Below are 27,096 nucleotides of genomic sequence, written 5' to 3'. Positions count from 1 at the left end.
TCATATGCAGTGCATGTTTTGTTAACAATGTTTATGATAACAACTTTTAACATACTTAGTTTTGATAAAGAAAGTTGATGTGTTACAAAGACTTTCTATTTTGTGAGAATATGATTATAGTTTTATCTATAGTATAGATATTGTTTTTGTATAGATCCAATAAAAGTATTGCAGATTTACTTAGAAATTCCAATTCCTGTCAGAAATATTGGTCACTCTCTGTTAGTATTTATATATGTTAATTTAAAAAATCCTCTGTATGTCTGGTTTTGATGATGTCATTCTAGAGCGGAGAATCGAGTGACTTGAATTAAAAAATATGACCATTTTAAAATTTGTACATTCTTTTTGAAAATGCAAAATTCATCAGAAGTTTGTAGATATCATGATTAAAGGATTAGTAACATGTAGAAATACCAGAACAAGAGTGAGCGAAATTGCTGACAGGAATGGAAATGTTTCTTAATGCATACCAGTAATTAAAGGGTTTAGAGCAAGAAGGTCCTATCTGCAATAGCTGCCAGGTGTCATATTATAAAATTGTGTACAATATAGAATGTAGAAATTGTCAAATGTCTATAGGGCAGCTATTGCAGATATGGCCTTTTTGCACTACGAGAACCAAAGAGGTTAGACGATAGAGTCAAGACTTCTTTCAAATAGCTTTGTGTGTAAGGCTATGGTAAACCCCTTGGTGAGGTTGATGTCACTCCAAGTGGACAAATCAAGCTGAGCATTTGCAGTCTAACTGTGTGGTCCCTCTGACGACTTTCAGAATTATGTGCACAGGGGAATGGGCATATTGCAGACTAACTGTGTGTTCCCTCTGATGACTTGTAGCTGTGTACGCATCCCAATAATTATGTACACAGGGGACAACGTGAATTTATGCCTGACTGGTACAACATTAGATTGTCATGCACCTGGATTTAAATAGTGCCCATTGGCATTAAATGGCAAAGGCCCAAAATCAAATGATAATTGTTATCTTCAAGCTTGAGCATTAACAAATGGTTGTACACATAGCGCTTAGCACACATATCATCACATAGCATTACGTATGTGTAGAATACAAATAATCACACACTTTAAAAGGAAGTTCACTGGGCGCTTGGCAAAATAATCTGGAGGGACACTATCCTCACCTCTATGAGAGTGACAAACTTGGCTGAGTCCTGACTCCCACTAGTCTAACCTCTTTGATAACAACTGTTTTCATAACAATTATTGAATGAATTTCCCCAATCGGCTATTCCATTTGAACTCCCCCACCACCAACCAACCAACCAACCAACCAAATTCAATACCATTACCCATTCTAAATCCATCTATTTTCATCCCAAACCAGTGGATGATTTTGGAATTTATAAAATACAGGCCAAATTGTGTTAATCTCGCCAATTTATTTGTTTCAGCTGGATTTTAACATAAAACCACACACAAATATTGTTCTCTATGTATGGAATTGAGGTAGCAGTATCATCTTTCACAGGGGTCTGGATTTCAGATGAAATAGCCCATTGAATCTCTTTCATGAATTACATTTTTGGTGATTTATTGCAGTGTTATTGTTCACTTGTTGTTCATCAGTTTTTGGAAAATAATTTGGATGTTGACTTTTGAAACCCTTTTTAGTGTGTAGAAGCTAGAGCATGTCCATACGCTTTAATGTTACCCTTCCAAGTTCTGGCAATAGGTGTATGTTCCATGCTATTATTTCTTCTTTTTGTTTTTCTCTCCCGTATGAAGTAATATTTTCTAAGAAAGTTTGCTTACTTATCAGTAAAGAGGGTTCTGACAAAGAAAATCCAGTTTTGTGCTAAGGTTTAACCTCGAGCAAGTGGAAACCGTACTTGTATGATAGTAGGGGTGGATAATGATCAGCACATTTCTCTATTTTTGGCATAAATGATGCATTAATGAATGCGACAAACTCAAATCACAACCGGATTGGGAATTGAAGGAACACAAACACGCCATTTTAGACCTCCCTGGATGCATGGCGGACACACAGGTGTTCATAATGCTATCATTCAACTGCCATTAAGTATAGGCACTGATCCTTATCTACACTGGGGGGATTCAAATTCAATCAATTAAATGTTACATTCCCCTGTTCCTCTCAAATTTCTACAAATTTTGAATTTCCATCTTTTTTTCTGGAACAAAATATATTCCCATGATGTAAATGTTGATTTGTTTCTACTCACAGTTTAATATGCAAAATTATATTTGATAGCTTGAATTTTGTTCAGGGGTAGGGCACACTTTTGTATTTGTCTACCAGTATGTGGTAGATTCAAACTGGAAAGAAGAAAGACTCTGAAAACATTCAAAATGGAAATGGTTAAGAGAAAAGTTCAATAATGTAAAAATTTGTTGCCTAATGCTTGGCTGTGCCCATCAAGCTTAAGCAAAAGGGAGCATGTATTTAATCCTATGCTTGGAAACATCTATGAGCAAATTTTTGATGAAAAAAATTATTTATCAGTGTAAAATGGTTTTTTTTTTTTTGTTCCATTTATAACCAAGCATTTGTTGTTATAATTGGCAGAACGCCTGGTGCCATCTTGCGAAGTGAAAAGAAGAATGTTAACACAACTGATCGTGAAATTACAGTCGTACTTGATGGTCTGGGAACATCCATAAAGGACATTCATGTATACAATAGCGAAAGACAACCTCAGCCAAGTAAGTGAAGTCAATGTATTTCCTACTCCCTATTCCAGAAAATTACAGCACTAATTTTTTTTTTGGATTAAAAATATTATCCTGTTTTGCCAAATGAAACATAGCTAAATCCTAATCCTTTAGTTAGTTCTAACTGACAATGAAAGTCTAATTTTAACATTTGGTCAATTTTGGTAAATATGGGCTAAAACATTGTTGGCATTTTTTCATATACTGTAACAATCAAGCCCAAAGACTTGTATAAAGACTAATAATTTCAAGTTAAGCATTTTGATTTTTGGAAAACACACTTTTTCCATTTATCAACAATAAACAAAAAGAACATAAAATATTAAACTTATGAGCTAACTCTTAGTCTATACTCAAGATTTTGAATATTTATGTTATGAATACAATAAATTGTAAGGAAACTTGCTTGTTTTTGGCCCATTTTACCTCAAATTGCAAAGATATTAACATTTGACTTTTATTGCAAGTTAGAATTTATTAAAGGATTAGGATTTCGCTGTTTCATATGGCAAAACAGGATAACATTTTTTTAATTCCAAAAATTTGGTGCTGTATTTTTCTGGAATGGGGAAATAGGTATTTAGTTTTGGATGAGAACTGCTTACTCGTTTCATTTCCAAAATTATAAACACATGGGAGAGTTTGAAGTAGGGATGTTATTGTTAAATATGAATAATGGAAATGATACTAATTATCAAGTAATGCTGGTGAAAATATAAATGATGATAATTATGGTGATGACAGTGACAAAAGAAAAATAATACTAACTTTGGTGATGCTATAATGATGGTTTGATGGTGGCAGCTTCATGGAGGTTATGACGTTGGGCTTTTCCAGTTTTCAAGTAAGCCCTTCTGAAATTCACACTCCATGTATTGTAGATTAAGGTCATGTCTTCTATAGTGGGTGTATGGATTTCAACTGGAATTGCCCAATAACTTTTCTAACTTGTGTCTCCAAATTGCACCCTCCTTTTGAAATTGAGGTGAAATGTCATTTTAAACAAGAGTATGGGTGCAATGAAATACCTATTGTTTAAAAAGCAATTTTCACCCCAAACAGGCACGTTTTGGAGTAAAAATTACAATGCGATCCTGGGATGCAGTATGGCTTAATTTGAAGCCTGTTTTTAGGATAACAATAATTATGTTGATTATGATAATGAAAAATGAAAAAGGGGTTATTTCATTTGGTTGTTTTTGCTATTCACCTCCATGTATTTTACTTTTGTTTGTCTTTTTTCATTGAACATAGAATGACAGTGTACAGAACTTACATGTTTGTATTTCATTTTATTCCTAGACTGCACAGGTACAGGCGAGACCAGAGTTTGCACCAACCCATGCGCAGTGAATAACGGTGGATGTGATCAATTGTGCTTCTACCTTGGCAACGCAGGCAATTACACCTGTGCTTGTGCATATGGCACAGTGGATGGAACCAACGATAAAACTTGTAAAGGTTGGTGGGCCTACATCATTTTAATCATATTTAGTGCAGAGAGTTTTCAAGAATGTTTCTAATGCTAAGATTGGGTGAAAGTTTGGTGCAAGAACAAAAAGAGTAATGTACAGAAATTAAATCTTATACTGGAACTTGTGCTTCGTTAACACAATGTTTCATCTGAAACCATCGGACATCATTGGGTCGAATGGTCACATGAGAGATGGCGATCAATTCCTATCAGTGTCTGGTCCCACGTGTGCAAGAGTTGGAAGCGTAGTCCTCCTGTCCTGTTCAGCGACAGGCTTTCGACTCTCTCCCAGACGGCTTCGCGCACACTTCATTCAAACAAGCAATCCTCCTTGTCAAGAATGATGACGTCTTCAGGATTGGGTGAAAACAGCCGAGTTCTGGGCTTCATTAGAGCTAGGCCTGCGATGTTGGCTAATCCTAGCTCTAAGGGATTGTTTGGTTTCTCTATAGATATAAGAATCTTTACAGTCCTGTTCCGCACATGTGATACCATACACAACATTGCTATGTTTCTCCTTTGGAGGTGTGTTTAAGCACTGAAAAGAATTAATTGCCACCTCTTACATGACCAAGCAACCTGAATCAGTCACCTGATGATGTCCGATGGTTTCAGATGAAATGCTGTGTTAACTAAACGAAAGTTCCAGCACTTGATTTCTGTACTTTTGATTTACCAACTGGATGAATAATCTACACAAAGATAAAAAGAATAATGATGCCACAGCAATTAGAGCAAATACCTTGTAATCTTGTTGTGTAAATATATGATTATTAAATTGTCTTGCAGTTTGGTTCATGCAATTGGCTATTCTAGAAATTAATGGTACCCCCTATAGAAGGCAAGCAGATTTTACAGGAAAGATTGGGAATTCTCAACGGCAAAAAACTGACAATTGTTTTTATTCCGTGTCTTCTATACTGTTTCTGAGAAACTTTTCCATGGGAATTTCCCTGGCAAAACTGGTGATTTAGGGGGATTCCCATTTCTTTCACAGGGGTGTACTATTAATGTTTGGAATAGCCCAATCATATATTAGTGAGAGCACAGGAGCAATATACAATGTAGGATGCATGAATAGGTATATTTGAAATTCACACTCCCTGTATGGAAGATCAAGGTCATGTCTTCTGTAGGGGTGTACAGATTTCAACTAGATAGTCTAATTTTGCTGTAGGTGAAATGGCAAATGTTAATGCATGCACCGTTTAATTTTTGTAGAGAACAATTCATGCAACCAAAAGGGGAGACATTGTGACATGGATAGATATATATTGGTTATTGGTTCATTTGCTTCATGAATATTGAAAACATCTGTGAGCAAATTTTTGGTGAAGAAAATTATTTATCAGTGTAAAATAATGGATAAAATACGGTACAAATGAAGGCAATTTGATACGGAAATAATATCACAGCTCTATATTTACTTATTGTGCAGAACACGATGTGTTCATCTTGTATTCTGAACGCAACAGCATCAAGAGCCTGGACGCTCTCAACTCAACACACCAGCCTCCAATTGAACCAATCCAAAATGAAAGTTCCATCAAGAATGTCATTGGATTGGCGGTAGACTACAAGAGACAACGCTTATTCTTCACCGACATTCAGCAAGGCAACATTCAGACTGTGTATAAGAATGGAACTGGATTGAAAGTTGTGGTGTCAGGTGAGTTGATAAATCATACACTCCTAGATAGTGTGAACCAATCACAGCAAATGTTAGTAAAATATGACGTGGTGTGAACCAATCAGAGCAAATGTTAGTAAAATATGACTCGTGCATAAATATTGTATAATTGCACAGCTGAGCACTCAGCGTAGTATGCGGAGTGCTTTCTGATGTGGTAATTTTTCTTGCGGGTTGATGCATTTATATTTTGCTTGCATTTTCCAAGATTTTTAGTGACAATGTTTGTTATAAAAATAGCAAAAATTACGGGATTTTTGTGTGTGTGTGAAATAGGTTAATAAACTCATATCACTTACTGCTCAAGAAATTGTACAAAATAATGCACTTGTACTGAGAAGTTGATGCATTTAATGCACTCCCCACAGTAGACACATCAACGCCTCAATATGCATGCATTATTATGTACAATTTCACTCTCAACGATTGATATGCATTTATTAACCTATAAGTAATGCCTGAAGTTGGCATTTATAAGTTGCTGGCTCTGCTTCATGAGTTGCCACAGTGAATGTACTTGACTGGGATTTGTAGTTTTAGAAGGTACACCAACTTGATGTGGGGAAACGGGTAAAATGCAGACTAGACAGTATGCAGGGGGACAAAAACAGCAAATGTAGGCATAAGAAGTAGGCAAAGTTCAATAGACAAAAATTACCAGTTCGGCCCACAGAAGTGCTGAACCTGCAAAAACAACAAGGATCAATGGCAATACAAAAGTGCACTAGAACGAGTGATGACAATCACTGTGCATATAAAAAGACATGCTAAACCAAACATCCAGTGTAGGCACAAAAACAGGCAAAGTTCAATGGCCAAAAATGGCCAATTCCAGAGCCCACAAAAGTGTCAGGAAAACAGTACACTGGAAGTGATGAAAATCACTGTGTACATAGCAGTCAAACAACACCAAACAGATAAAAAACAACCGACGTTTCGAGCAGATAAACTGCTCTTCTTCAGGGACAGACAACAAAATATAAAGCAAACAACAAGAACTGCATGCTGTTAGTTTTAAAACAAATTCAAGTCAAAAAAGTAGCAAACAAGCTCTGGAATTGGCAATTTTGGCCATTGAACTTTGCCTGTTTTTGTGCCTACACTGGATGTATGGTTTAGCGTGTCTGTTTATATGCACAGTGATTTTCATCACTCGTTCTAGCGCACTTTTATATTCCCATTGATCCTTGTTGTTTTGCAGGTTCAGCACTTCTGTGGGCCTTGGAACTGGGTTTTTTTTGGCTGTCGAACTTTGCCTACTTCTTATGCCTACATTTGCTGTTTTTTCCCCTACATAGTGTCTAGTCTGCATTTTACGTGTTTCCCCACATCAAGTTGGTGTACCTTGCTTTTTTTCTTTCCTGTTGTTCATATTCAAGGTATCCTCTTGTATCGTTTATTGATCCTTCATGTGTTTTGTGTCCTCGTCCGTTGGATTCACCATTACCCACTTTTTTTGTGATGGTATGCTTAATTTTGAATTTAAAAGTTTCTTTGCTGGTAAAATTGTGTTTCACTCTGTTGTTTCTAAGTATGAACTTATTTTTTTATCACAAAGATTGCATTGCAACTTGTTTGTGAGTAAAAGTACTTAATTTCATGTCGCAAGTTTGGTCCTTGCTTTAACCTTTATTGTTTTATGTTGGTAGTGGTGATTATTCGCAACAAGTTTTGTATTTCACTGCCGGCCGAACCCAGTAGGGCAAGGCTGATGATCTTATTGCCTGCTGAACCCAGTAGGGCAAGGCTGGTAATTTTATTTCGCTGATAAAAGTCAATTAATTTTGTTGCTAACTCTATCAAGGTACTATTTACATGTATTTGTAGGCAACAGGTATACAACGCGAGGAGTGAGATTTTTCTGTTGGCACGTTTCTGCACCGTGAGCGAAGGAAGTGCTGTTGTGTAATTCAATAGCACAATTCAAATAATTTGATTCAACTCAATTCAATTCAAATAATCTTTGTACTATTATATAAAGAGATAGACACATCCAATTATCCAATTACAAACACATATAAAAAGAGCACTCATTATTAAACTACATTGCACAGGTTTCAGAGCACAATTGATTTATTTATAGAAGCATACAAATTCTCACCCCAAAAGCACAAAACTAATTATCCACACACTCACATATCCACACACTCACACAAGTATTTCCATGTCCACGCAGCAAACTTTCATTCATACACCCCCATGTGACCATATTAACCAAATATTTTGTAATATTTATTGGTTAATGAAGCATTCTATAAAATGCAAACTATTCCTAGTTTAAATATGACCTTCTGGAATTTAAGAGGCCTGATTGGGGTATTAGGCCTGCCTTCAAATTGCTCTAAAAATATACATGTTTACACTTACGCAAAAAAAAAGTTTGATTGTCTTCATTCCACAACACTAGTTTGGAAAATGTGGAAAAATTTGTTTCACTTGTACAAAAGAATACTGACCCAAATTTTGTAAATTAGTTTCCAAAATATTTGACAATCTGAAGAGTTTTTAAACAGTTTCTTCACACTTCAAAGAAACTGTTTTAAAATGGATGAATGGTATAATACAGTAGAGAAATATCCCAATCCACACCTATTTGGGGGGCTCTTATTAATCTATACGCATAGATGTTTTTGCTATGGCTTTGAAAAAAATTACTACTAAAAACAAATGACCTATCCCTTGGAGGAGATATCTGGACAGTCCAACAGTTTTTCCCTTTAGCCATAGGAAAGTGAATTGTTGCCCTTGAGTGTATACCCGATGTCTGCCATATTTGAATGCATAAGAATTTCAAGTTGATGACAGAAAACATATAGATTTGCATTTTAAGTTTTCGTATGATATTATAACCGACATTGAACACTACATGATATATAGTCAACTCGGCATTTGTTAATTAATAATTTAGTAAATCTTCAAGAATAATTTGTATAATAGACCTTTTCAGGAGCATTCTATAAAATGCAAACTATTCCTAGTTGAAATATGACCTTCTGGAATTTAAGAGGCCTGATTGGGGTATTAGGCCTGCCTTCAAATTGCTCTAAAAATATACATGTTTACACTTACGCAAAAAAAAAAAGTTTGATTGTCTTCATTCCACAACACTAGTTTGGAAAATGTGGAAAAATTTGTTTCACTTGTACAAAAGAATACTGACCCAAATTTTGTAAATTAGTTTCCAAAATATTTGACAATCTGAAAAGTTTTTAAACAGTTTCTTCACACTTCAAAGAAACTGTTTTAAAATGGATGAATGGTATAATACAGTAGAGAAATATCCCAATCCACACCTATTTGGGGGGGCTCTTATTAATCTATACGTACAGATGTTTTTGCTATGGCTTTGAAAAAAATTACTACTAAAAAACAAATGACCTATCCCTTGGAGGAGATATCTGGACAGTCCAACAGTTTTTCCCTTTAGCCATAGGAAAGTGAATTGTTGCCCTTGAGTGTATACCCGATGTCTGCCATATTTGAATGCATAAGAATTTCAAGTTGATGACAGAAAACATATAGATTTGCATTTTAAGTTTTCGTATGATATTATAACCGACATTGAACACTACATGATATATAGTCAACTCGGCATTTGTTAATTAATAATTTAGTAAATCTTCAAGAATAATTTGTATAATAGACCTTTTCAGGAGCATTCTATAAAATGCAAACTATTCCTAGTTGAAATATGACCTTCTGGAATTTAAGAGGCCTGATTGGGGTATTAGGCCTGCCTTCAAATTGCTCTAAAAATATACATGTTTACACTTACGCAAAAAAAAGTTTGATTGTCTTCATTCCACAACACTAGTTTGGAAAATGTGGAAAAATTTGTTTCACTTGTACAAAAGAATACTGACCCAAATTTTGTAAATTAGTTTCCAAAATATTTGACAATCTGAAAAGTTTTTAAACAGTTTCTTCACACTTCAAAGAAACTGTTTTAAAATGGATGAATGGTATAATACAGTAGAGAAATATCCCAATCCACACCTATTTGGGGGGGGGGGGGCTCTTATTAATCTATACGTGCACAGATGTTTTTGCTATGGCTTTGAAAAAATTACTACTAAAAACAAATGACCTATCCCTTGGAGGAGATATCTGGACAGTCCAACAGTTTTTCCCTTTAGCCATAGGAAAGTGAATTGTTGCCCTTGAGTGTATAAATTCGATGTCTGCCATATTTGAATGCATAAGAATTTCAAGTTGATGACAGAAAACATATAGATTTGCATTTTAAGTTTTCGTATGATATTATAACCGACATTGAACACTACATGATATATAGTCAACTCGGCATTTGTTAATTAATAATTTAGTAAATCTTCAAGAATAATTTGTATAATAGACCTTTTCAGGAGCCATCGGAAATGTTCGCAAAATAATCACATGGACGTGAGCGTCTTAATATACACGCCTGCGTAAATACACATAAACACTCCTCAACTGTGTGTATTGACGCAACACACAACTGGTGTAAGTGCGCGCCCAAGAACTGTGTATGATGCTTCGGAAAACTTCGATATGAAAAGGTCTATAGCAATATATGTTTGGTGGTGTCGTTTTCTGATACATGTTGCATGTGGGTGAATGTAGGTGAACTAACCATGTGATGGTGCAATTTAGGTGGTTTCCAAACAAGTGGTAATGAATAATGATGCATGGGAGTAATTTTGATATATAGCCCTTCTATTGTTTCTTCTCTACAAACTGTGTCTCATGCATAACCAATAAAATCCACAGGACCTCAGAAATTTCCGGATTAAAAAAATAAATCTGGAAATGTTAAAAAAATCCTTTTAAATTTACTTTACGTGTCTGGAATTGAATGATGATATTTTGTCATAAAAGAGCACAAATATTTTTTAGGGAGGGGGTGATCCCCCTAGCCTAATCCCCGGACAAGCTCCCATAAATGTTTGACGCAGTGCACAAGCGCTCGGCCAGCTCAAGTGAAAATGATATGATTAACAACTGTGTATACCTTAGAAATCTAATATAATTGCATATTTGCTCTAATCCTACTTGCAATAAACTATTAATGATTTTCAACTATAACTGAAGTGTGTCAATATATGACCTGTGCAACTATTGTAGCATTCTTTAGTTTTTAACTTCTGCATTGATTTGTGTACTTATCTGTATTCTGAGCATTTACCCAAACTTATTTCTTGATTGCAATGGGCTATTCCCATTACAATCCATACACCCCCTGTAGAAGACTTGACCTTAATCTTCCACACAGGGAGTGTGAATTTCAAATGGGGCTAATTAGGGTGGCTCCATTTGAAATATACACCTTCTGTGTGGGATATTAAGGCCATGTCTTCCATAAGGTGTGTGGATTTTAACTGGAATAGTCTAATTATATGGTAACTTATGTAAACATAGTTTGTAGAGTATGTAACAATTCATGATGAAAACAACCCTCTAGTGGGATTCTGAATTAAATTTGGAATTTGGCATCTGATGTCACTGTCAATCAAACTCGCTCTATGGCCCTTGGTTGATTAGTAGCACGTTATGAGGGAGGTAATCATATGGTGCCTTCATCGTGGAAAAGGAATCGCTGAAAACGGCAGATGTTAGTATCTTTCATAGGCAAAAAGCAACTTTTCTAGTCATTTTTGACATGGTGCGCTCAACATAGAAAGTGTCTCATTACTAAAACCAAACTTTTGAGATGGTTTGCATGTTTGAAAGTACAAAACTATCCATAGATGTGAACTATTTTTTTCACTGCATTCTAATATGAACAAACCATCTCTGTGTTTGATTGACATGTGACCTCAGATGTGAACTATTTTTTTCATCTTCAAGTTTTATGATAACCCTAATATAGCATGTGACATGGATGGTAACTATTTACAGGAATGGATAGCCTTAGCAGTCATTTAGGAGGTGAAGTTAGTGGCTTGAGCATGAGTGCCCGCTTAGATTGTAAGAGATTCATAAAAAGAGGGACTGTAAGGTGGTAATAACATAACAAGTCACCAAAATTAACACGATGGGCACACTGCATGATTCCTGGTTAAAAATGGTTATGGTATTAAGACTTGTTTAATTATATCTCACATATGATGACACATTTGGTATTATCAAGTTGATTTGAAGAGAGAAAATTGATTTTATAACCAAATTCGTATGGGTTTAAGATGCAATCTTAAATTGTTAAAATGTGTGAGGTATAATGAAATTTCGTATCTACTGTCTTGTTTAATTGTAACACTTTAGGTTTAGTAACTGTTCACTCTTTCCTGAGGTATAACTAACTGAGGCTGAAGTTGCTAGGGAAGAGCGATTAATATTGACAGAAATGTTGTATCCATAGCAGCTCAATAAGCAACCAAGCTCATCCTGGTATGCAGGTGGCTGCACAGGTACAAAACCTAACAGTCCAAGTACCTATCTCATATAAAAAGGATGAAGGAGGAGGCGGCCTATATGCTTCACCCTGGCAGGGCGTAAGACAATGCGAAACACAAATTAATATATGCGAGGATCGGATATAAACGATGCAAGCCTGAGCAATTATAATTTAAATGACGTGATTGGGGCTCGAGCAAACTGGCATATGAAAATATTGAGAGAGAAAGAGTCAGGACTCAGCGGGTATTGAGCCCCGGACGCTGGATTACCGGGTCCAGTGCTTTACCACTGTCCTACCTGAGTTCACAGTCGGTACTGGGCAATCTCAACTTAAGTCCCCATGATAACTCTCTCATTGTGGCTCGGCGGCCAATTATATATATTAAATAATGAAGAAGGAGGCGGCCTATATGCTTCACCCTGGCAGGGCGTAAGACAATGCGAAACACAAATTAATATATGCGAGGATCGGAAATAAACGATGCAAGCCCGAGAAATTATAATTTAAATGACGTGACTGGGGCTCGAGCAAACTGGCATATGAAAATATAAAAAGGGTTACTTCCTCCTAATTACCACCCGAGTTACGCATAAAGAAGTGTGCAAAAGCAGCATATTTCATGAATTAAAAATAATATAACCATAAAGCATATTATTACCCTTCCCCATTACCTGATCATTTCATCATTGTATAATTGGTATGCTGGTGGGTGCACAAGGACAAAAAATACTAGCCAAAGTACCTCATCCATTATAAATTGTTATACCCACTAATTACCCTCATCATCATCATCATCATCATCATCATCATCATTTAACATTTCAATTGCATAATGTGACCTTAAAGCTATTTTTCCTGCCATATGTCAAATTAAATTGGGGCACAGTCTTTTCAAAGGTTTGGGTGTAGTATAGTATCTTCAGACTCAAAGTAAGCAAATTACTCCCCATTCCAGAAAAAAATACAGCACTAATTTTTGGGATTAAAAAAATATTATCACATTTTGCCAAGTGAAAAACAGCTAGATCCTAATTATTTAGTTAGTCTAACTGGCAATAAAAGTCAAATTTTATTATTTGGTCAATTTTAGGAAATAAGAGCCAAAAACATGTATTTTTTTATTTAGGGTGTTTTTCAGATGTTGTGACAATCAAGTCTAAAGACTTGTAGAAGTCTAATTTCAATTTATGCATTCTAATTATTGGAAAAGATATGTTTCATTCTTATAACCAATCATTTAATTAAAAAGTGAAAATTGGAGCAAAATGTTGGCATATCATATATTCCAGATTTTGAATGCTTAACTTGTTCCAAGTCTTTGATTTTTGTGACTCGATTGTCAGAAAACATGCCGAAAATGTATGTTTTTGGCTCTTTTTTTCAAGAAATTAGTAAAATATTGAACTTTTTCTTTTATCTTTTGTAGTAAATGAATGATTAGCATTGAGCTATGTTTTATTTTGTAAAACTTGGCAATATATTTTGAATCCCCAAAATTAGTGCTGTATTTTTTATTTTGAATGGGGAGTAAGCATAGTGAATTGTCAATGATAACACAAATTCACATGGATCCGCCCGGTTGATGTTTTTACGAGAACCTTTGTGTGAATCGATTTATGCGATTTGCGCCAGATTTCTGAGTTTGTTAGGTACTACACCTGCCCAATTTTGTGCCTATTTTTGCATTTTTTCAAAAAGTAAGATATGTATATTATAGGGGCAAGGACTCACAACTACTGCACTGGAAACTTTATTTCAGTACAGACAACAGTTGTGGATCGAGTTACAGTCAAAAATGAGGGAAACCAGTATTTGATCAATAACTACTTGACTTGAGTTGCTGAATTTTCAGTGCAGAAGTTGTAGTCCTTGCCCCTATAATATACATATCTTACTTGTCACCAATGCGCTATAATTTTTTGAGAAAAATGCAAAAATAGGCACAAATTGGCCAGGGTGTAGTACCCCTTAATGTGATGGAGCACAGCACCACCAACCAATTAATCCTTAATGGTTATTATTTATCAATTGGTAAAGTATGTTTTGCATGTCGATACTTAAAACTAGGTGTTTTTAAAAATCATTAACATTCATTTTTTTCTTGTCAGTATAGTTGTTTATTAAACCAATGCCCTACCGATAGTGTGAATTTACCTCTGTGTTTTGCCCTTTATCGTGTCCCACCAGTGTCAGGAGTGGTAGTAAGATGAGGTCCCTCTGACAATCCAAATTTATTTTACTAGTCCAGGAGCAGTTGTTATTATGGTGTTAAATTGTGGTGCATCTCAAATGTGTTTCATTCATTCATATTAATATTTTTCTTTCCAGTCTTTCATTATGTATAGGTTTTCTGCCCTCAAACATTTCCTTGATCTGGCTCTGGTAGCCCACTTACCATTCACATTGTATTTGGACTTCTGATGTTTCTTTCTCTTTGAAATTTGTAGATCATGGCTAGAATTATTTTTATACTTCGTTTGATCAGTCTTTGTTCGTAATTATTTTTTATTTTAAGTGTAACAGTAATTATGTATTCACAGTATATTAAGTGACAGTACATCCCTTCCATGTTAACTATATGTTGATGAAAAATAGGATAACTAACATAAGCATGTAGACTATTAATATAAAGAGTATTATGGTCCACAAGTTTGTGGGGTCTGGTTGTAGCCTGAAACCATCTGTTTAAGGATTCAAGTATTAAGGATACTAACCTGTGTGATTCCTTGCATAAAAGGTATGCGGACTTGAATAACTGAGTCAGCTGATTCTGCCAAGTTCTCCTATGTAGTCTCAACATGCTGGCTCCTAGGTGGGCTCTGTGCTTAATGTTCTAGGATGGTCTCCCATTGGCTGGATGGCTTTCTGTAAACCCTTGAGTACTAGTACAAATGACCACACAGGGACATGCTTGCAAATAACAGTTTCATTTTCAGAGTCTGGTATAACAATGGCCCCTTTTATTGATCAATTTTGGTGTCAAAATGAGTCATTTTTCCCCAACATTTTCAGAAAAAATACTTAAAATTCACTTGTTATAACCGGAGCCTAAATTTTAAGTTGAAATGTTGTAAAAAAATATATACAAAATTGTGATAAATTTGACCTGAAATCTAGGCCAAAGGTGTGCAAATGGGTCAACAATTGGTATAAATATGGACCCACTTTCAGATTCTCAAAAGCATTTCCCTGCCCAAACCAAACTTGAGTACCCACCCCACCCACCCCCTGTAGTGCTGTTTCTTCTTTTCATATGTTTCAATTTCTACTTCATTGAGTTGAAGGGACCTGTAGTGTATTTCATTTAAGGTCCCTATCTTTGGTTGGTTTGACAATTTCTTACTGGGATGCTTCACTACTTGTGATTTTATAACATGTCTTAGTTTAATTTTATAATATATGTCCGCATATATTTTTATAATATATGTCCGCATATATTTGTACATCAAATATACTAACTTATTTTTATTTATTCCATATTCTTCTGGTATCACGGGAGCACATCGGAAGGTTGCGGGTTCGAGCCCTGGTACAGTGCTTTGGTACATGTTCACATGTGAAAGGCGCTGTATAAATACTAACATTTTTTTTTTATCATCTGGCTACTGCTCCTGCAAAAAAAAGTCAATACATCTATTGACAAAGATAAAATTAGAATGGAAGGGAATGAATTATGGGCTAGCTATGCCATGCAATAACACCCCATATTTTGTTTACATGCAGATGTTGGCTCTACTGAGGGTGTAGCCTATGATGTTACCTACAATGATCTGTATTGGACTAGCTACACCAATTCTTCTATCAGTCGCTTGTCATTGGATAAAGAGCAAGCAATTGAAGAAGTGCTTGTGAGGTTGGACCCAGCTGATCATCCAAGGGGAATAGCGCTGGACATGTGTGAACAGTAAGACTTTTGTGCAATCTTTGAAATTCTCTGACATTTCCTTTGGTTTAATATTTGTTGTAATTACATGTGAAAGGCATGTTGATCGAAATGCCACACAATCTTGTGCAAAAGTGGCATTTTTAAGATCAAATGTGTTAGAATTGTGGACTATATTGTGGACCTTTCCTCCCTCTGTTACAGTGCTAGGGCAAAAAAAACTTATTATAAGGTATAAGATGTGGTTTTGGGCCAAAGTGGTCAATGAATTTCTGTAAAGCGTATTGACCATATGTAACCATCCTCCACAACTGAGCCCGGATGTCGCCAGTGCCACTATTGAGATATGCTCCATTGAACTTAACAATAAACAATAGGAAACAAAGGATTTATTGACCGTTTTATTGATTTTTCAATACTTAAATGTCAAGTACTATAGACATGATATACATCATTTTAAAGCTAATTTTAAGCAGAATATTTTGGTTGAATATCTCAAAAATGATGATTGACGACTTCAGGGCTCAGTTGTGCTGGATGTTCACATATGTAATTGCGCTCCATAAATCTGTGTTTGTATGTTTTTTTGTTTTTTTAACAGAATGATGTATTGGACGAATTGGAATGAGAAGAAACCAAGTATCAGCAAATCACCAATCAAAGGAGGCAACATCACTCACATCATTACAGATGCAATTCAAACCCCAAATGGATTAGTTATTGACCACATTGCAAAGAAACTGTACTGGTCTGATGCAAGACTTGACAAGATTGAGAGGTGCAATATAGATGGCACACACAGAGTGGTAAGATTATGTTAGAAGATCCCTTGTCAGTAGGGGTAATGTGCTGCAGTCAGTTTATACAGGCAAGTTAGCTCAATCGATAAGGCATTTGACTATGGTGCGAGAGGTTGTGGGTTCGAACCCTGGTGGTGGTTAGTACAGTCTTAATGTAAAAATTGAAATCCCCCGGGCAAGGAATTTACTGCTAATTGTCTTGTTGTAACCCATACGAAACTCTGGAGCTGATCCTGGCTGCGAAGGTCAATTGTGGAATGTCTGGGGTGTGCGCTTCTAAACTGCAAGTCCCTGTGTTGTTCTTAATGGTCTGTAGAATAATATGGGCCATATAGTGGTCAGTGATAACCGGTAAAATGTGCGGAGGCTTGTGGATCAACATTAAGGCATTTTGCCTGTGCGTAGCGCACTATAAATCACTGCGCTTTTTTATCTGCAAAGTGTTCTCTGTATTAATCTAAAAATTGCTATGTGTTTTATTCTTCTGAAGGTAATCCTCACATCTGATCCTGTGCATCCATTTGGCCTAGCCGTATACAAGCAATACTTATACTGGACTGACTGGGTGAGGCGTTCCGTGCTTAGAGTAAACAAGTACACTGGGGCTGAGGTACAGATACTGAAGCAGAATATTAACCAGCAACCTATGGGTATTGTGGTCTGGGCTAATGACATGGATGATTGTAAGTACAGATTCACAGCAGCTGAAGGGAGTATCCCATCATGCATCTGCTTGCTCCATAGCAAATACATACAAAACATAAGTGACAGCGGCTTAGATATTGGGAGCTATGGATAGTTTCACAATACTTTGTTGTGTAGACTTTCTATGGCATGTGCAGTTCTACTGTGGTACTGCAGAGCATGATGGGATACACCTATCTGCTGCCGTCTACGATGAACCAGGTGTTAAGTCACAATTTTCAATTTTAACATTTTGAATTAGTTGCAATGTACAAAATATAAGCTTTAATATGATGTATTGCACGTGATAATGCTTAGTAAATAGTCACTCAAATAATCAAATTTTCTCTTGAAATTCCTTTGTTTCCAATTGAATTTTGTTAAGTTTATTGAGCCGGATTTCTGAATAAGGCGCTGGCGACTTTACAACCGGTTCTTGGTGGATGGTCACATATAACAAATTGAAATACAGTCAAAATGTTGACAATGATGGGTTTAAATTGAAATAATCCTATAATGGTAATACCAATCATACATCTTCAAAATGGGATTTTCTAACTTTGCAAACCCAGCAATGATCACACTGAGTAGCTAGGCTTTAGTCAATCTGTTTGCATCTGTATGACAGGATATATGAACAGAATATTTTTCAATTCATTCACTTTGAACAGTTTTGCGATTTGTATTATGCAGTTTCAAAGAGCTACACATTAAATCCTGTGGGTGAAAAAAAACCATTTTGTGGCTTTTAAGATTGCACACAAATCACACAAACAGCAGGAATTTCTCACTGTACTGTAACATACAAATAGAGCTTCCTCCTCTGAAAATCCCAACAAGATTTAAGAGTCCATGCCATTATTGACTGGTGGGATTATTTATCGGAGAGCACTTTTAGTTTGTGCCCCATTAAGCGCTTCTTTGTGGTATTATATCAACTGCTCAGTGCCAGAAGTGGGTAAGAGCAATAGCTGCCCTGTGAACATGTGGCAATTTACACACAGTATATTGTACTAATCTAAACATGTTAGCCAGACATGGCAGCTATTACACTTACCACTTCTACCACTGAGCAGTCAATATATTGGGTGCATATGAAGGGTGATCATATTATAGTCCTTCAGTTTGATACCCCTCCATGATCTATTTGTTATCAAAGTTGTGTTTGTTTGTCTTTTATTTTGTGCTGTTTCATTGCATATTCTTTAACCTCTCACATTGTACTTTTCATTATGCATAGGTACACAGTATCCATGTAGAAATCATAATGGTGGCTGTGCAGTTGGTAGCAATTGTAGCACAACAGTAACAGGCCAGGTCAAATGTGACTGTCTAAATGGGCTGGACAATGTTGATGTTCTGCGCTGTGTCAGTGAGTACTTGTTCTTCCATTTTATATTATTATAGTGTTTAGTACAAGAGCATGAACAAATTTGATCAGTCATTGCCAATATAGTTTCAAGAAGGAAAAAAGGGAATTAGAAGAGAAATGCCATCTTCTTAGTTCTATAAAGAATGTATTCACATGACAAGAAAAAACCACCTGGACTACAAATTGGTCTTATAATAAAGTAATATTTTTGAGACTTTCCCCCTGAAATTTTTATGCCTCCACCGGAGGTATTATATTTCCTGGTTGTCCGTCCATCCGAGGTTGCGAGCACAATTTCTCGGAACTGGTAAGGCGTATAGTGATGCGATTTGGTGGAGGGGTGGCAATTGGCAGTCTTCAAATAGGTTTTCGTCACAAAAAATGCTAATTTGCATAATTTATGCGTATCAAGCAAAGTAACCTTGTGCACAGATTATCTGGAGATCCATATGTGATACAGTAATGAGACTTGGTGAGAAATAGTACAGCCAGAGGTTCATGACCTGATTAGATTTTTAGCGAACAGTGGTGAATTTTTATATTTTACACAATTCAGCTGTTGCACATTTAACTGCAAGTTTGTAGATTCTGCACCACTTGCACCATACTTTCATCCCTGATACCTGAGTGTTTTATATTGATGAAATTGCAGATGCGACTGTAGACCAATGTACCAGTGAGAAGAACTTCATATGCGATGATGGAACATGCAGCATGTATGAACTCACTTGTGATGGTAAAACGGAATGTCCTGATGCATCAGACGAGACCCCTCGATATTGTAGTAAGTTTTCATACACATGGCATTCTCCACAAAGGAGGGTTTTAACTTTAAACTTTCAACCATTTGTTTCAGGCTATTCCAGTTGAAATCCATATACCCTCTATGGAAGACACAACCTTAATCTTCCATACAATTAGTGTGAACTTCAAAGGGGGTTACCTGAATTGTTGACTCCATTTGAAATCTACACCCTCTGTGCGAGAGATTAAGGTCATGCCTTCCATAGGGGGTATCTGGATTTCAACTGGAATTGCCCAGTGTCATTCTTTGTGATGTCATATGGTGTGTTCCCTACTATAAAATACCATTATTTATTAAAGTTATTGCCTGAAATGGCAATGCCAGCCCTGGTATTTAACTGCAATAAGAATTAGGAAAACATTCATGTTATTGAACCATTATGTGGGTCTCCGCAGAAGTGAAATTATTCACATGATCAATCAATAATTTTGTTCCTTTTAGATGTTAGAGATTGTCGCCCTGGGTACTTCAAGTGTTGGAACTCAACCAAGTGTATTTCAAATAGGAAACGATGTAATTCTGTCGATGATTGCGGAGACGGCAGCGATGAGGAACAATGCTGTAAGTTGAATGAATTGAGAATTAACAGATCAAATGAAATTGTAATAACTCTGTTATTTTTAGGGCTGTTGTCTAGTAGAATTTACATTGTTGACAATCATCAAATTTCAAGATCAGATGTTGTCAAGTTGTCATCATAAGTCAAAATATTCAGTTCAAAGACCACATTGTGCGTCGTTTATTGACACCAAATATTACCATATACCACATATGCCTCATCAGAATATTGGTCTTGTAATGGAGAGATCATAATCGTTGTTTCCCTGTAGCTGGTGTTAAGCGCTGGAACTCATTACCAACAGAAATCAGACTTTCGCCATCTGTCACTCTTTTCAAACAGAGACTCAAAACTTATTTATTCTGAACTGTTTTCTTTTTTCATCACTGGTTTTCTTCTGTATTTGTTTTTTATTGTAAGCGCAATGATGCTTTCTTTGCGAATTGCACCCTAAGAACTTTGTAGTAGTAGTAGAGATAATCTGCATCACTTGGAACTTCAAATTTCCCATAATTCATTCTATGTAATTCTAACCTTCTCAGATACACTTTACGCTTACAGGAAATTAAAAGAAATTTGACAAATTAATGTCATGAATCGGTAGTTGAGTTAAGTTAGTATATTTGTAAAACTGTGTGTATGGGTAAACATACTTAGAAATAAAATTAAGTGAAGGACTTGTTTTACTTGTTTGCAGCTGGTAGTTGTAATAAAGGTCATTATGTATGCAAGAATGGGCAATGTGCAGGACCAAACTCCAGATGTAACCATCAGCTGGATTGTAGGGATGCTTCTGATGAAATTGACTGTCGTAAGTACTATACTTCTTCTCATGTAAGGCAAATGGGACATGACAGGGGCAAAGAAGTACTTAGGATAGGGGTATTGTGAGCACCATATTGTTATCAAAGCAATATGGCGATTGGCGCAACACAGTTTGATAGCTAGATTGTTATTGAAGTGAGGGAAATATTGCCATATGAATCGCATCGCAATTCATTTTTGGCACAATGTGAGATATGAAAAAAAGGGCAATGTCCATGTTTACAAACATGCCATCTTGTTCGGTAGTACCATCAATACAAGTTAATTCTATTATAATGATCACAGTATCATGTAAACACTCAAGAAGGCAACACAGAAGATGCACAAGCAAAGTGATTTGACAGTTTTATTAAGATCTCTTTCGACCCCAGCAAGTGTGCTGAGGCTTGTGGATCAACGTCGAAGTGTTGTGTAGTAGACCACTATAAATCACTGCGGTTTTTTTTTATGAGAGATACATATTGTACAATATAAAAATAATAATTAGATAGACAGCTTATGCAGGGAAGAAGTCTTTAAAATATAGAAATTTAACTTAGCTCTGAAAAGTGTTGTTGATTTTGAAAATAATGTATTCAGAGATGCTAACGTTGATTGATTGATTCCAATACTGATTGTTGTACTTGATTTTGTGTGATTGATAAATAAATATATTGATCTTGTTTGATTGATTGATTTCACTGATTGATAAAACTTGTTTAATTGATTTCAATATTGATCGATCACTTCATGATGATTATGCATTGATACTTGATCATATTTAGCCCTAACAGGATGGTATACTACAAAATACTACTTGATATATGCGCTGTTCGTGCGTGCATCCCACATGGTGTGATGACGCAATCGCCCTAAGTGATATATAGGCACAGAGCCCAAGACCAAAGTGTCGCCGACCCAGTGCTTGGCATGCGAGGGGTCTCGGGTTCGAATCCCACCCAGAGCAAACAACTTCTTTCTTTCTTTTCTCTCTTTATTCCTTCCTTCTTTCCCTTCCCGTCGCCAAAAAGCCCTTAGGCGGTTAGGGTTAATAGATTAGACTTCAATGATTGATTGGTTAGTTAATGTTGTTTGATTGACTGTGATTGTTCTAATACCTGTAGCCAATCCAGGGAATTGTCGTGAATGGGCTGAAGGACTACTTGGTGCTCCACATAATGTGAATTTCATCAGTTGCAATACAACCAACGTGTGTATCCTGCCCACATGGATTTGTGATGGTTCAAATGATTGTGGTGATGAAACAGATGAGAAAAATTGCACAACAGGTACGTCATTTTTAATGTACATATACACCTCAAGAACTATGCAAATGAAACTAAGCATATTTGTGGTTTTTATGGGTATTCACAATATATATTGTTGCTTTGCTAATTCTCAGGGATCTCTAATAGATCTGCTGAAATAGAGTGCATAACATTACAACTGTTGTTAATTAACCTTGCAGACAAACCTGCCATGCCAACATGCGAGGATGGTGAATTTGCATGCTCTGTTGGTCGCTGTATCAGGAGGTCTTGGGTGTGCGATGGCGATGAGGACTGCACTGATGGCTTAGATGAAAAAGATTGTGCCAGTAAAGGTAACTTGATTTTGAATTTTATCTAAAAGGAAAAACAACTGGCTGGTTTAGACTACCATTCTACCATTATGTTGTCCACTGTATTATTACAGTGGAACTTTTGTTGATGATATAGACCAATGTTATCATTTATATTGGCCTATTCCAGTTAAACTCCGTACACCCCCTGTGGAAGACATGACCTTATTAATCTCCTACACAAGGGGTGTAGATATCAACTGGACCGGAGTTACTCATTTAGATATAGCTCTATTTGAAACTGTGTGAAAAATTTTTATGAATTCCATAGGGTGTATGTATTTCAACTGGAATCGCCAATATAGTCCCACCCTAACTTATCAGGCCTTCCAGATCCACATAGCCTATTATGTGACTAAATAATTTCAAGACAAAACAAATTAAATTTGTACAGCCTTAGCACTTAGTCTTACTCTGACATGCTGGTGAAGATTTGTCACTTGATCCCAATTATTTCTGTTATGTACAGAAACAATTATATGACCACTTAAACAAGTATATGACCACTTTGTTCCTCAGCAATGAAGACAAGTATTATGTTATATAACTTCATGTTAAACAGGAAGCCCTGCATTCCCAGTTCGCCACAGAAGAACTGACTTACACCTGTTACTGTGATGACAGACAGAACAGAAATTACATTTACAATAATTTAACCTTGACTAATTCCCTAAAGAACTTGAACCAAAAGTGGGGCTTCCACTAAACCATTATGAAGAAGATTCCTCCTGTTGCCGATGGTTACTATCTGTAAATGTCAGGTCTGCTTATGGGACGGGGTCAAAATATTGGATGTGACCATCAAGATGTGGAAGGGCTTAACTAACTTGCACATACTGCTTGAGATAAAGGGATATGAAAACAAAATAACTACAGACAAACATTGAGTGCAAAGTGTCAGCCCCGGCTGTCCTGATAGTGGCTTATAAGGTGCTTAGTTTGTAATTCAAATGATAAATAATCAGGATCATTTTACATTCTGCTTTGCCTACAACCTTTATATTCCTAACCATTGGGCTTATCAATGGAAGAATAAACCTCTTGATTATTTTTGTTGCTAGATCCTACTTCTTGTGACTCAGATAATTTCCGTTGCAACAATGGCCACTGTATCCCGAAGCGTTGGGTGTGCGATGGAGACAATGACTGTGGAGACCATTCAGATGAACACGACCTGAGGAATTGCCGTAAGTTCACATCTTATATACCAGTGGCAGTGCTACGGGGGAGAGCATAGGGGAAATGTCACCAGTCAGAGATGTTGCTCTCCTGCAATTCCCCCCACCCAGTAAAAAAAATTAAAATTGCGACTATTTTGCAGAAATTTCATGATTTTTGACCCACCCTGAAATTCACTTTTCCTCAACCCCCACCCCCCCTGAAAAAAAATTTGGTTCTGCCACTGCATATCACCAAATGCTATGAAATGTTACTTTTAAGTAGAGGATAATATAAGGAATGTTTTGATAATTGGTACACCATTCCACATGTGTACATCCATATAAAAACGATGCACTTGTCGGCTCCTACATATGTCTTATTTCACATAATAGTTAGGACTAAATAGCAGACTCATCTCAAGTAGAAGTCACTTCAAATCATCCCCATGTCACATGGTTAAGGATGCATATATAGTAAGGGCAGTAAGTAACACACCTGTTAGTGGTTTAGGTGATTGAATAAATACATATGTATAATAAGCCCAATCGGCATTGGAAGTTTGCAATGCATTGTGGGACAGTTTTTGCAGTTTTAGGACACTTTGTCCTTTGACCTATCAGGAAAATTGCTGTAATTATTAATAATTTATTTATTATTGTCATAATGTTATCATTAAAAATATTTAAATAATTAATTTATTTAATAATAATGTTTTTTAAGTTTGTTTTTATTCTAGTAACACGTTTTAAATTATATTTTGTACGCACAAAACCCGAATTTTTCTGAATTTTCCAGATAAGTCAAAGGGCAAAGTGTCCTAAAAAAACCGGAAGTTACAATAGCGATTTGGCTTATTGATTGGGTATAACTGTGCAACAATTGCTGCCTCTAAATTGTGCTGGCTCAGCGGTTCAGAAATTGAAGGTGTATGACATGGGGGAACTAGCTTGCCTCGTTTCAGAGCCACAAAACTATCAATGGGCAAGAGGCACCTCACATAAATCCTCAGTAAAATAGGGGCACCCACTACAAGGCTCTTTTCAGAGCCACCATCTCATTGGTAGATAAGGGGCAATATACTATATATCATTGGGCAAAGGGCAGCCCACAATGACACTCTGTATATAAGGGCTGTCTACATGTAGAAATCCTAATAGTTTTGTCCTGAAGAATTCAGAGCTAATCCTGACGAAAAGTTTTATTCAGTAATAATACTTTTCCAACAACGAACCTAGCTGTTGAAATGCTCAATTTGCTCTGTGAACACCTATCGTCCAATTAACTTAACTCCCTGGCTTTCTCCTTCATGTTACCTTGAAGTCTGTCAGCATTAAGTGATAAATGACTATACAGATAAGACAATTATTATCTTGCAGACAATGTCACATGCCAGGGGGACCAATTCCGCTGTCTGGCCCAGCGCCGCTGTATCCCAATGTCATGGGTGTGTGATGGTGATAATGATTGTGGGGACGCATCGGACGAGGAAGCAACCTTCGGAGACAGTGGTTGTGGTAAGTATGATTCTAGTGTGGATAGACCTTATAGTACTTATGATGTATTGTCATGAGTCTGGCACTTTTCCAGTTGAAATCCATACAACCCTATGGAAGACATGACCTTTATCTGTAGAGACTGACCGATCAGGTCCTTATCTGAATCGGCCGATTGGCCGATCAATTATCTCTTTGATCTGCCGATTCGATCGCCGATCGCCGATTACCAGTTCCCCAAATGTAAACAATGGCTGCCATCACCGTGAGTAAATTTCACCCGTATGTTGAAAGGGTACTTGTACGCAAAGTATTACCATAATTATGTATGCTCTGAGCACAAAAAAAACACACTCCCATATGCATTTAAAATACTGAATTTGACCATGATTATTATAAGCTCAATTTACCTTTCCCCCCGATGTCCCAGTCCATCGAATCAGTCAGTGTGAGTTTTGCACACGGCCCGTAGCTGACACGCATGTGTGTAACCCGGAAGTGGTGAGTTTTGCACGCGGCCCGTAGCTCTCTGCAATCTGACACGCACGTGTGTAACCCGGAAGTGTTGAGTTTTGCACGCGGCCCGTACGCATGTGTGTAACCCGGAAGTAAGAACTACAATTGTAATGTGCATGCGGGAATTACCTGATTATCTCAGCTGCGTGCCTGAATCACGGTATGATTTTATATGTTTATCGCCTACAAAGCTTGTTCTTTTGCTAAATTTCGCTTGATTTAACTAGTCTAATTCAAAGAAATATACCAATAAATGAATACTTGTTAAGCTTCAACAATTACTTTCATGATATTGGGTGATCGGTGCATTACATCGGCGGATGAAGGAAAAATCGACCGATGCAGATCACTACCGATAAGCTAATAATCGGCCCGATACGGAAGCTACCGATCTGATCGGTCAGTCTCTATTTATCTCCCACACAGGGAGTGTTAATTTCAAATGGAGTTACCTGAATGGGTGACTCCCATTTGAAATCAATACACCCTGCGTGTGAGATTAAGCTCATGTCTTCCATAGGGTTGTATGGATGGTATAGCCCATTGTAGCATTATGAGATTAAGTCGGCACTTATCATTGTAGATGCCTGATTTGTGCTCCAAAAATGACGACTTCTGCTATGTTATGAGCATGTTGCTGGCCATGTTTTTTTAGTGGTTATACAACTTTCTATTTTGTAGGCTAATTTTGTGTGCAATGGTGTAAGAAGTTAGAAAAAAAAAAAAAAATTGTTATGCATGTCATGGGTGTTGGGACTAAATGCTATTTAGGGAGAGCGTATGCGCAATGGTTAGGTACTTGCCTTTAGTGCATGAGGTCCCGGTTCGATTCAGCGGTGGCGATTTGCTGGGATATTGACTTGGAAAAAAAGTCTGAAATTAATTAGCAACATCTGTAGATTAAATTCAGACTTCCGCTCTCCCCATGGTTCATTTAGAATTGGGTAAATGAATCATGAAAGTACTCAAATCCTTCGGAGGGGACGTTAAGCCGTCGGTCCCGTGTGCAGAGAGGCATACCTGTACATGTATCTCGCAGCCAGTTTCAAAAGAGTAGGGTGTTAACCCCTGACTGTTCCTAACCCGTCCCGGCGCTCAAATGGACCCCAATGGAAATAAGCTTCAATAGAGGCTTTCTTGGGTTATCCAGGGTTGTCA

The 27,096-nt window shown here is 36.7% G+C and overlaps 1 protein-coding gene across 1 annotated transcript in view; it reads left to right on the top strand.

Moving 5' to 3' along the window:
• LOC140153760 (low-density lipoprotein receptor-related protein 1-like) overlaps positions 1-27,096 on the top strand; it is a 228,719-nt gene that overhangs the window by 131,944 nt on the left and 69,679 nt on the right. Inside the window, 14 exon segments of the mRNA XM_072176614.1 lie at positions 2,555-2,691; positions 4,003-4,161; positions 5,613-5,843; positions 15,964-16,144; positions 16,725-16,929; positions 17,414-17,606; positions 18,848-18,979; positions 19,632-19,763; positions 20,226-20,345; positions 21,041-21,154; positions 22,272-22,436; positions 22,616-22,750; positions 23,830-23,955; positions 25,306-25,443. Coding sequence (XP_072032715.1) covers positions 2,555-2,691; positions 4,003-4,161; positions 5,613-5,843; positions 15,964-16,144; positions 16,725-16,929; positions 17,414-17,606; positions 18,848-18,979; positions 19,632-19,763; positions 20,226-20,345; positions 21,041-21,154; positions 22,272-22,436; positions 22,616-22,750; positions 23,830-23,955; positions 25,306-25,443 — 2,168 coding nt within the window.

This window comes from Amphiura filiformis, chromosome 5, assembly GCF_039555335.1.
Source record: "Amphiura filiformis chromosome 5, Afil_fr2py, whole genome shotgun sequence".
NCBI classification, from domain to species: domain Eukaryota; kingdom Metazoa; phylum Echinodermata; class Ophiuroidea; order Amphilepidida; family Amphiuridae; genus Amphiura; species Amphiura filiformis.
This window is presented reverse-complemented; position numbering and strand designations above follow the sequence as displayed.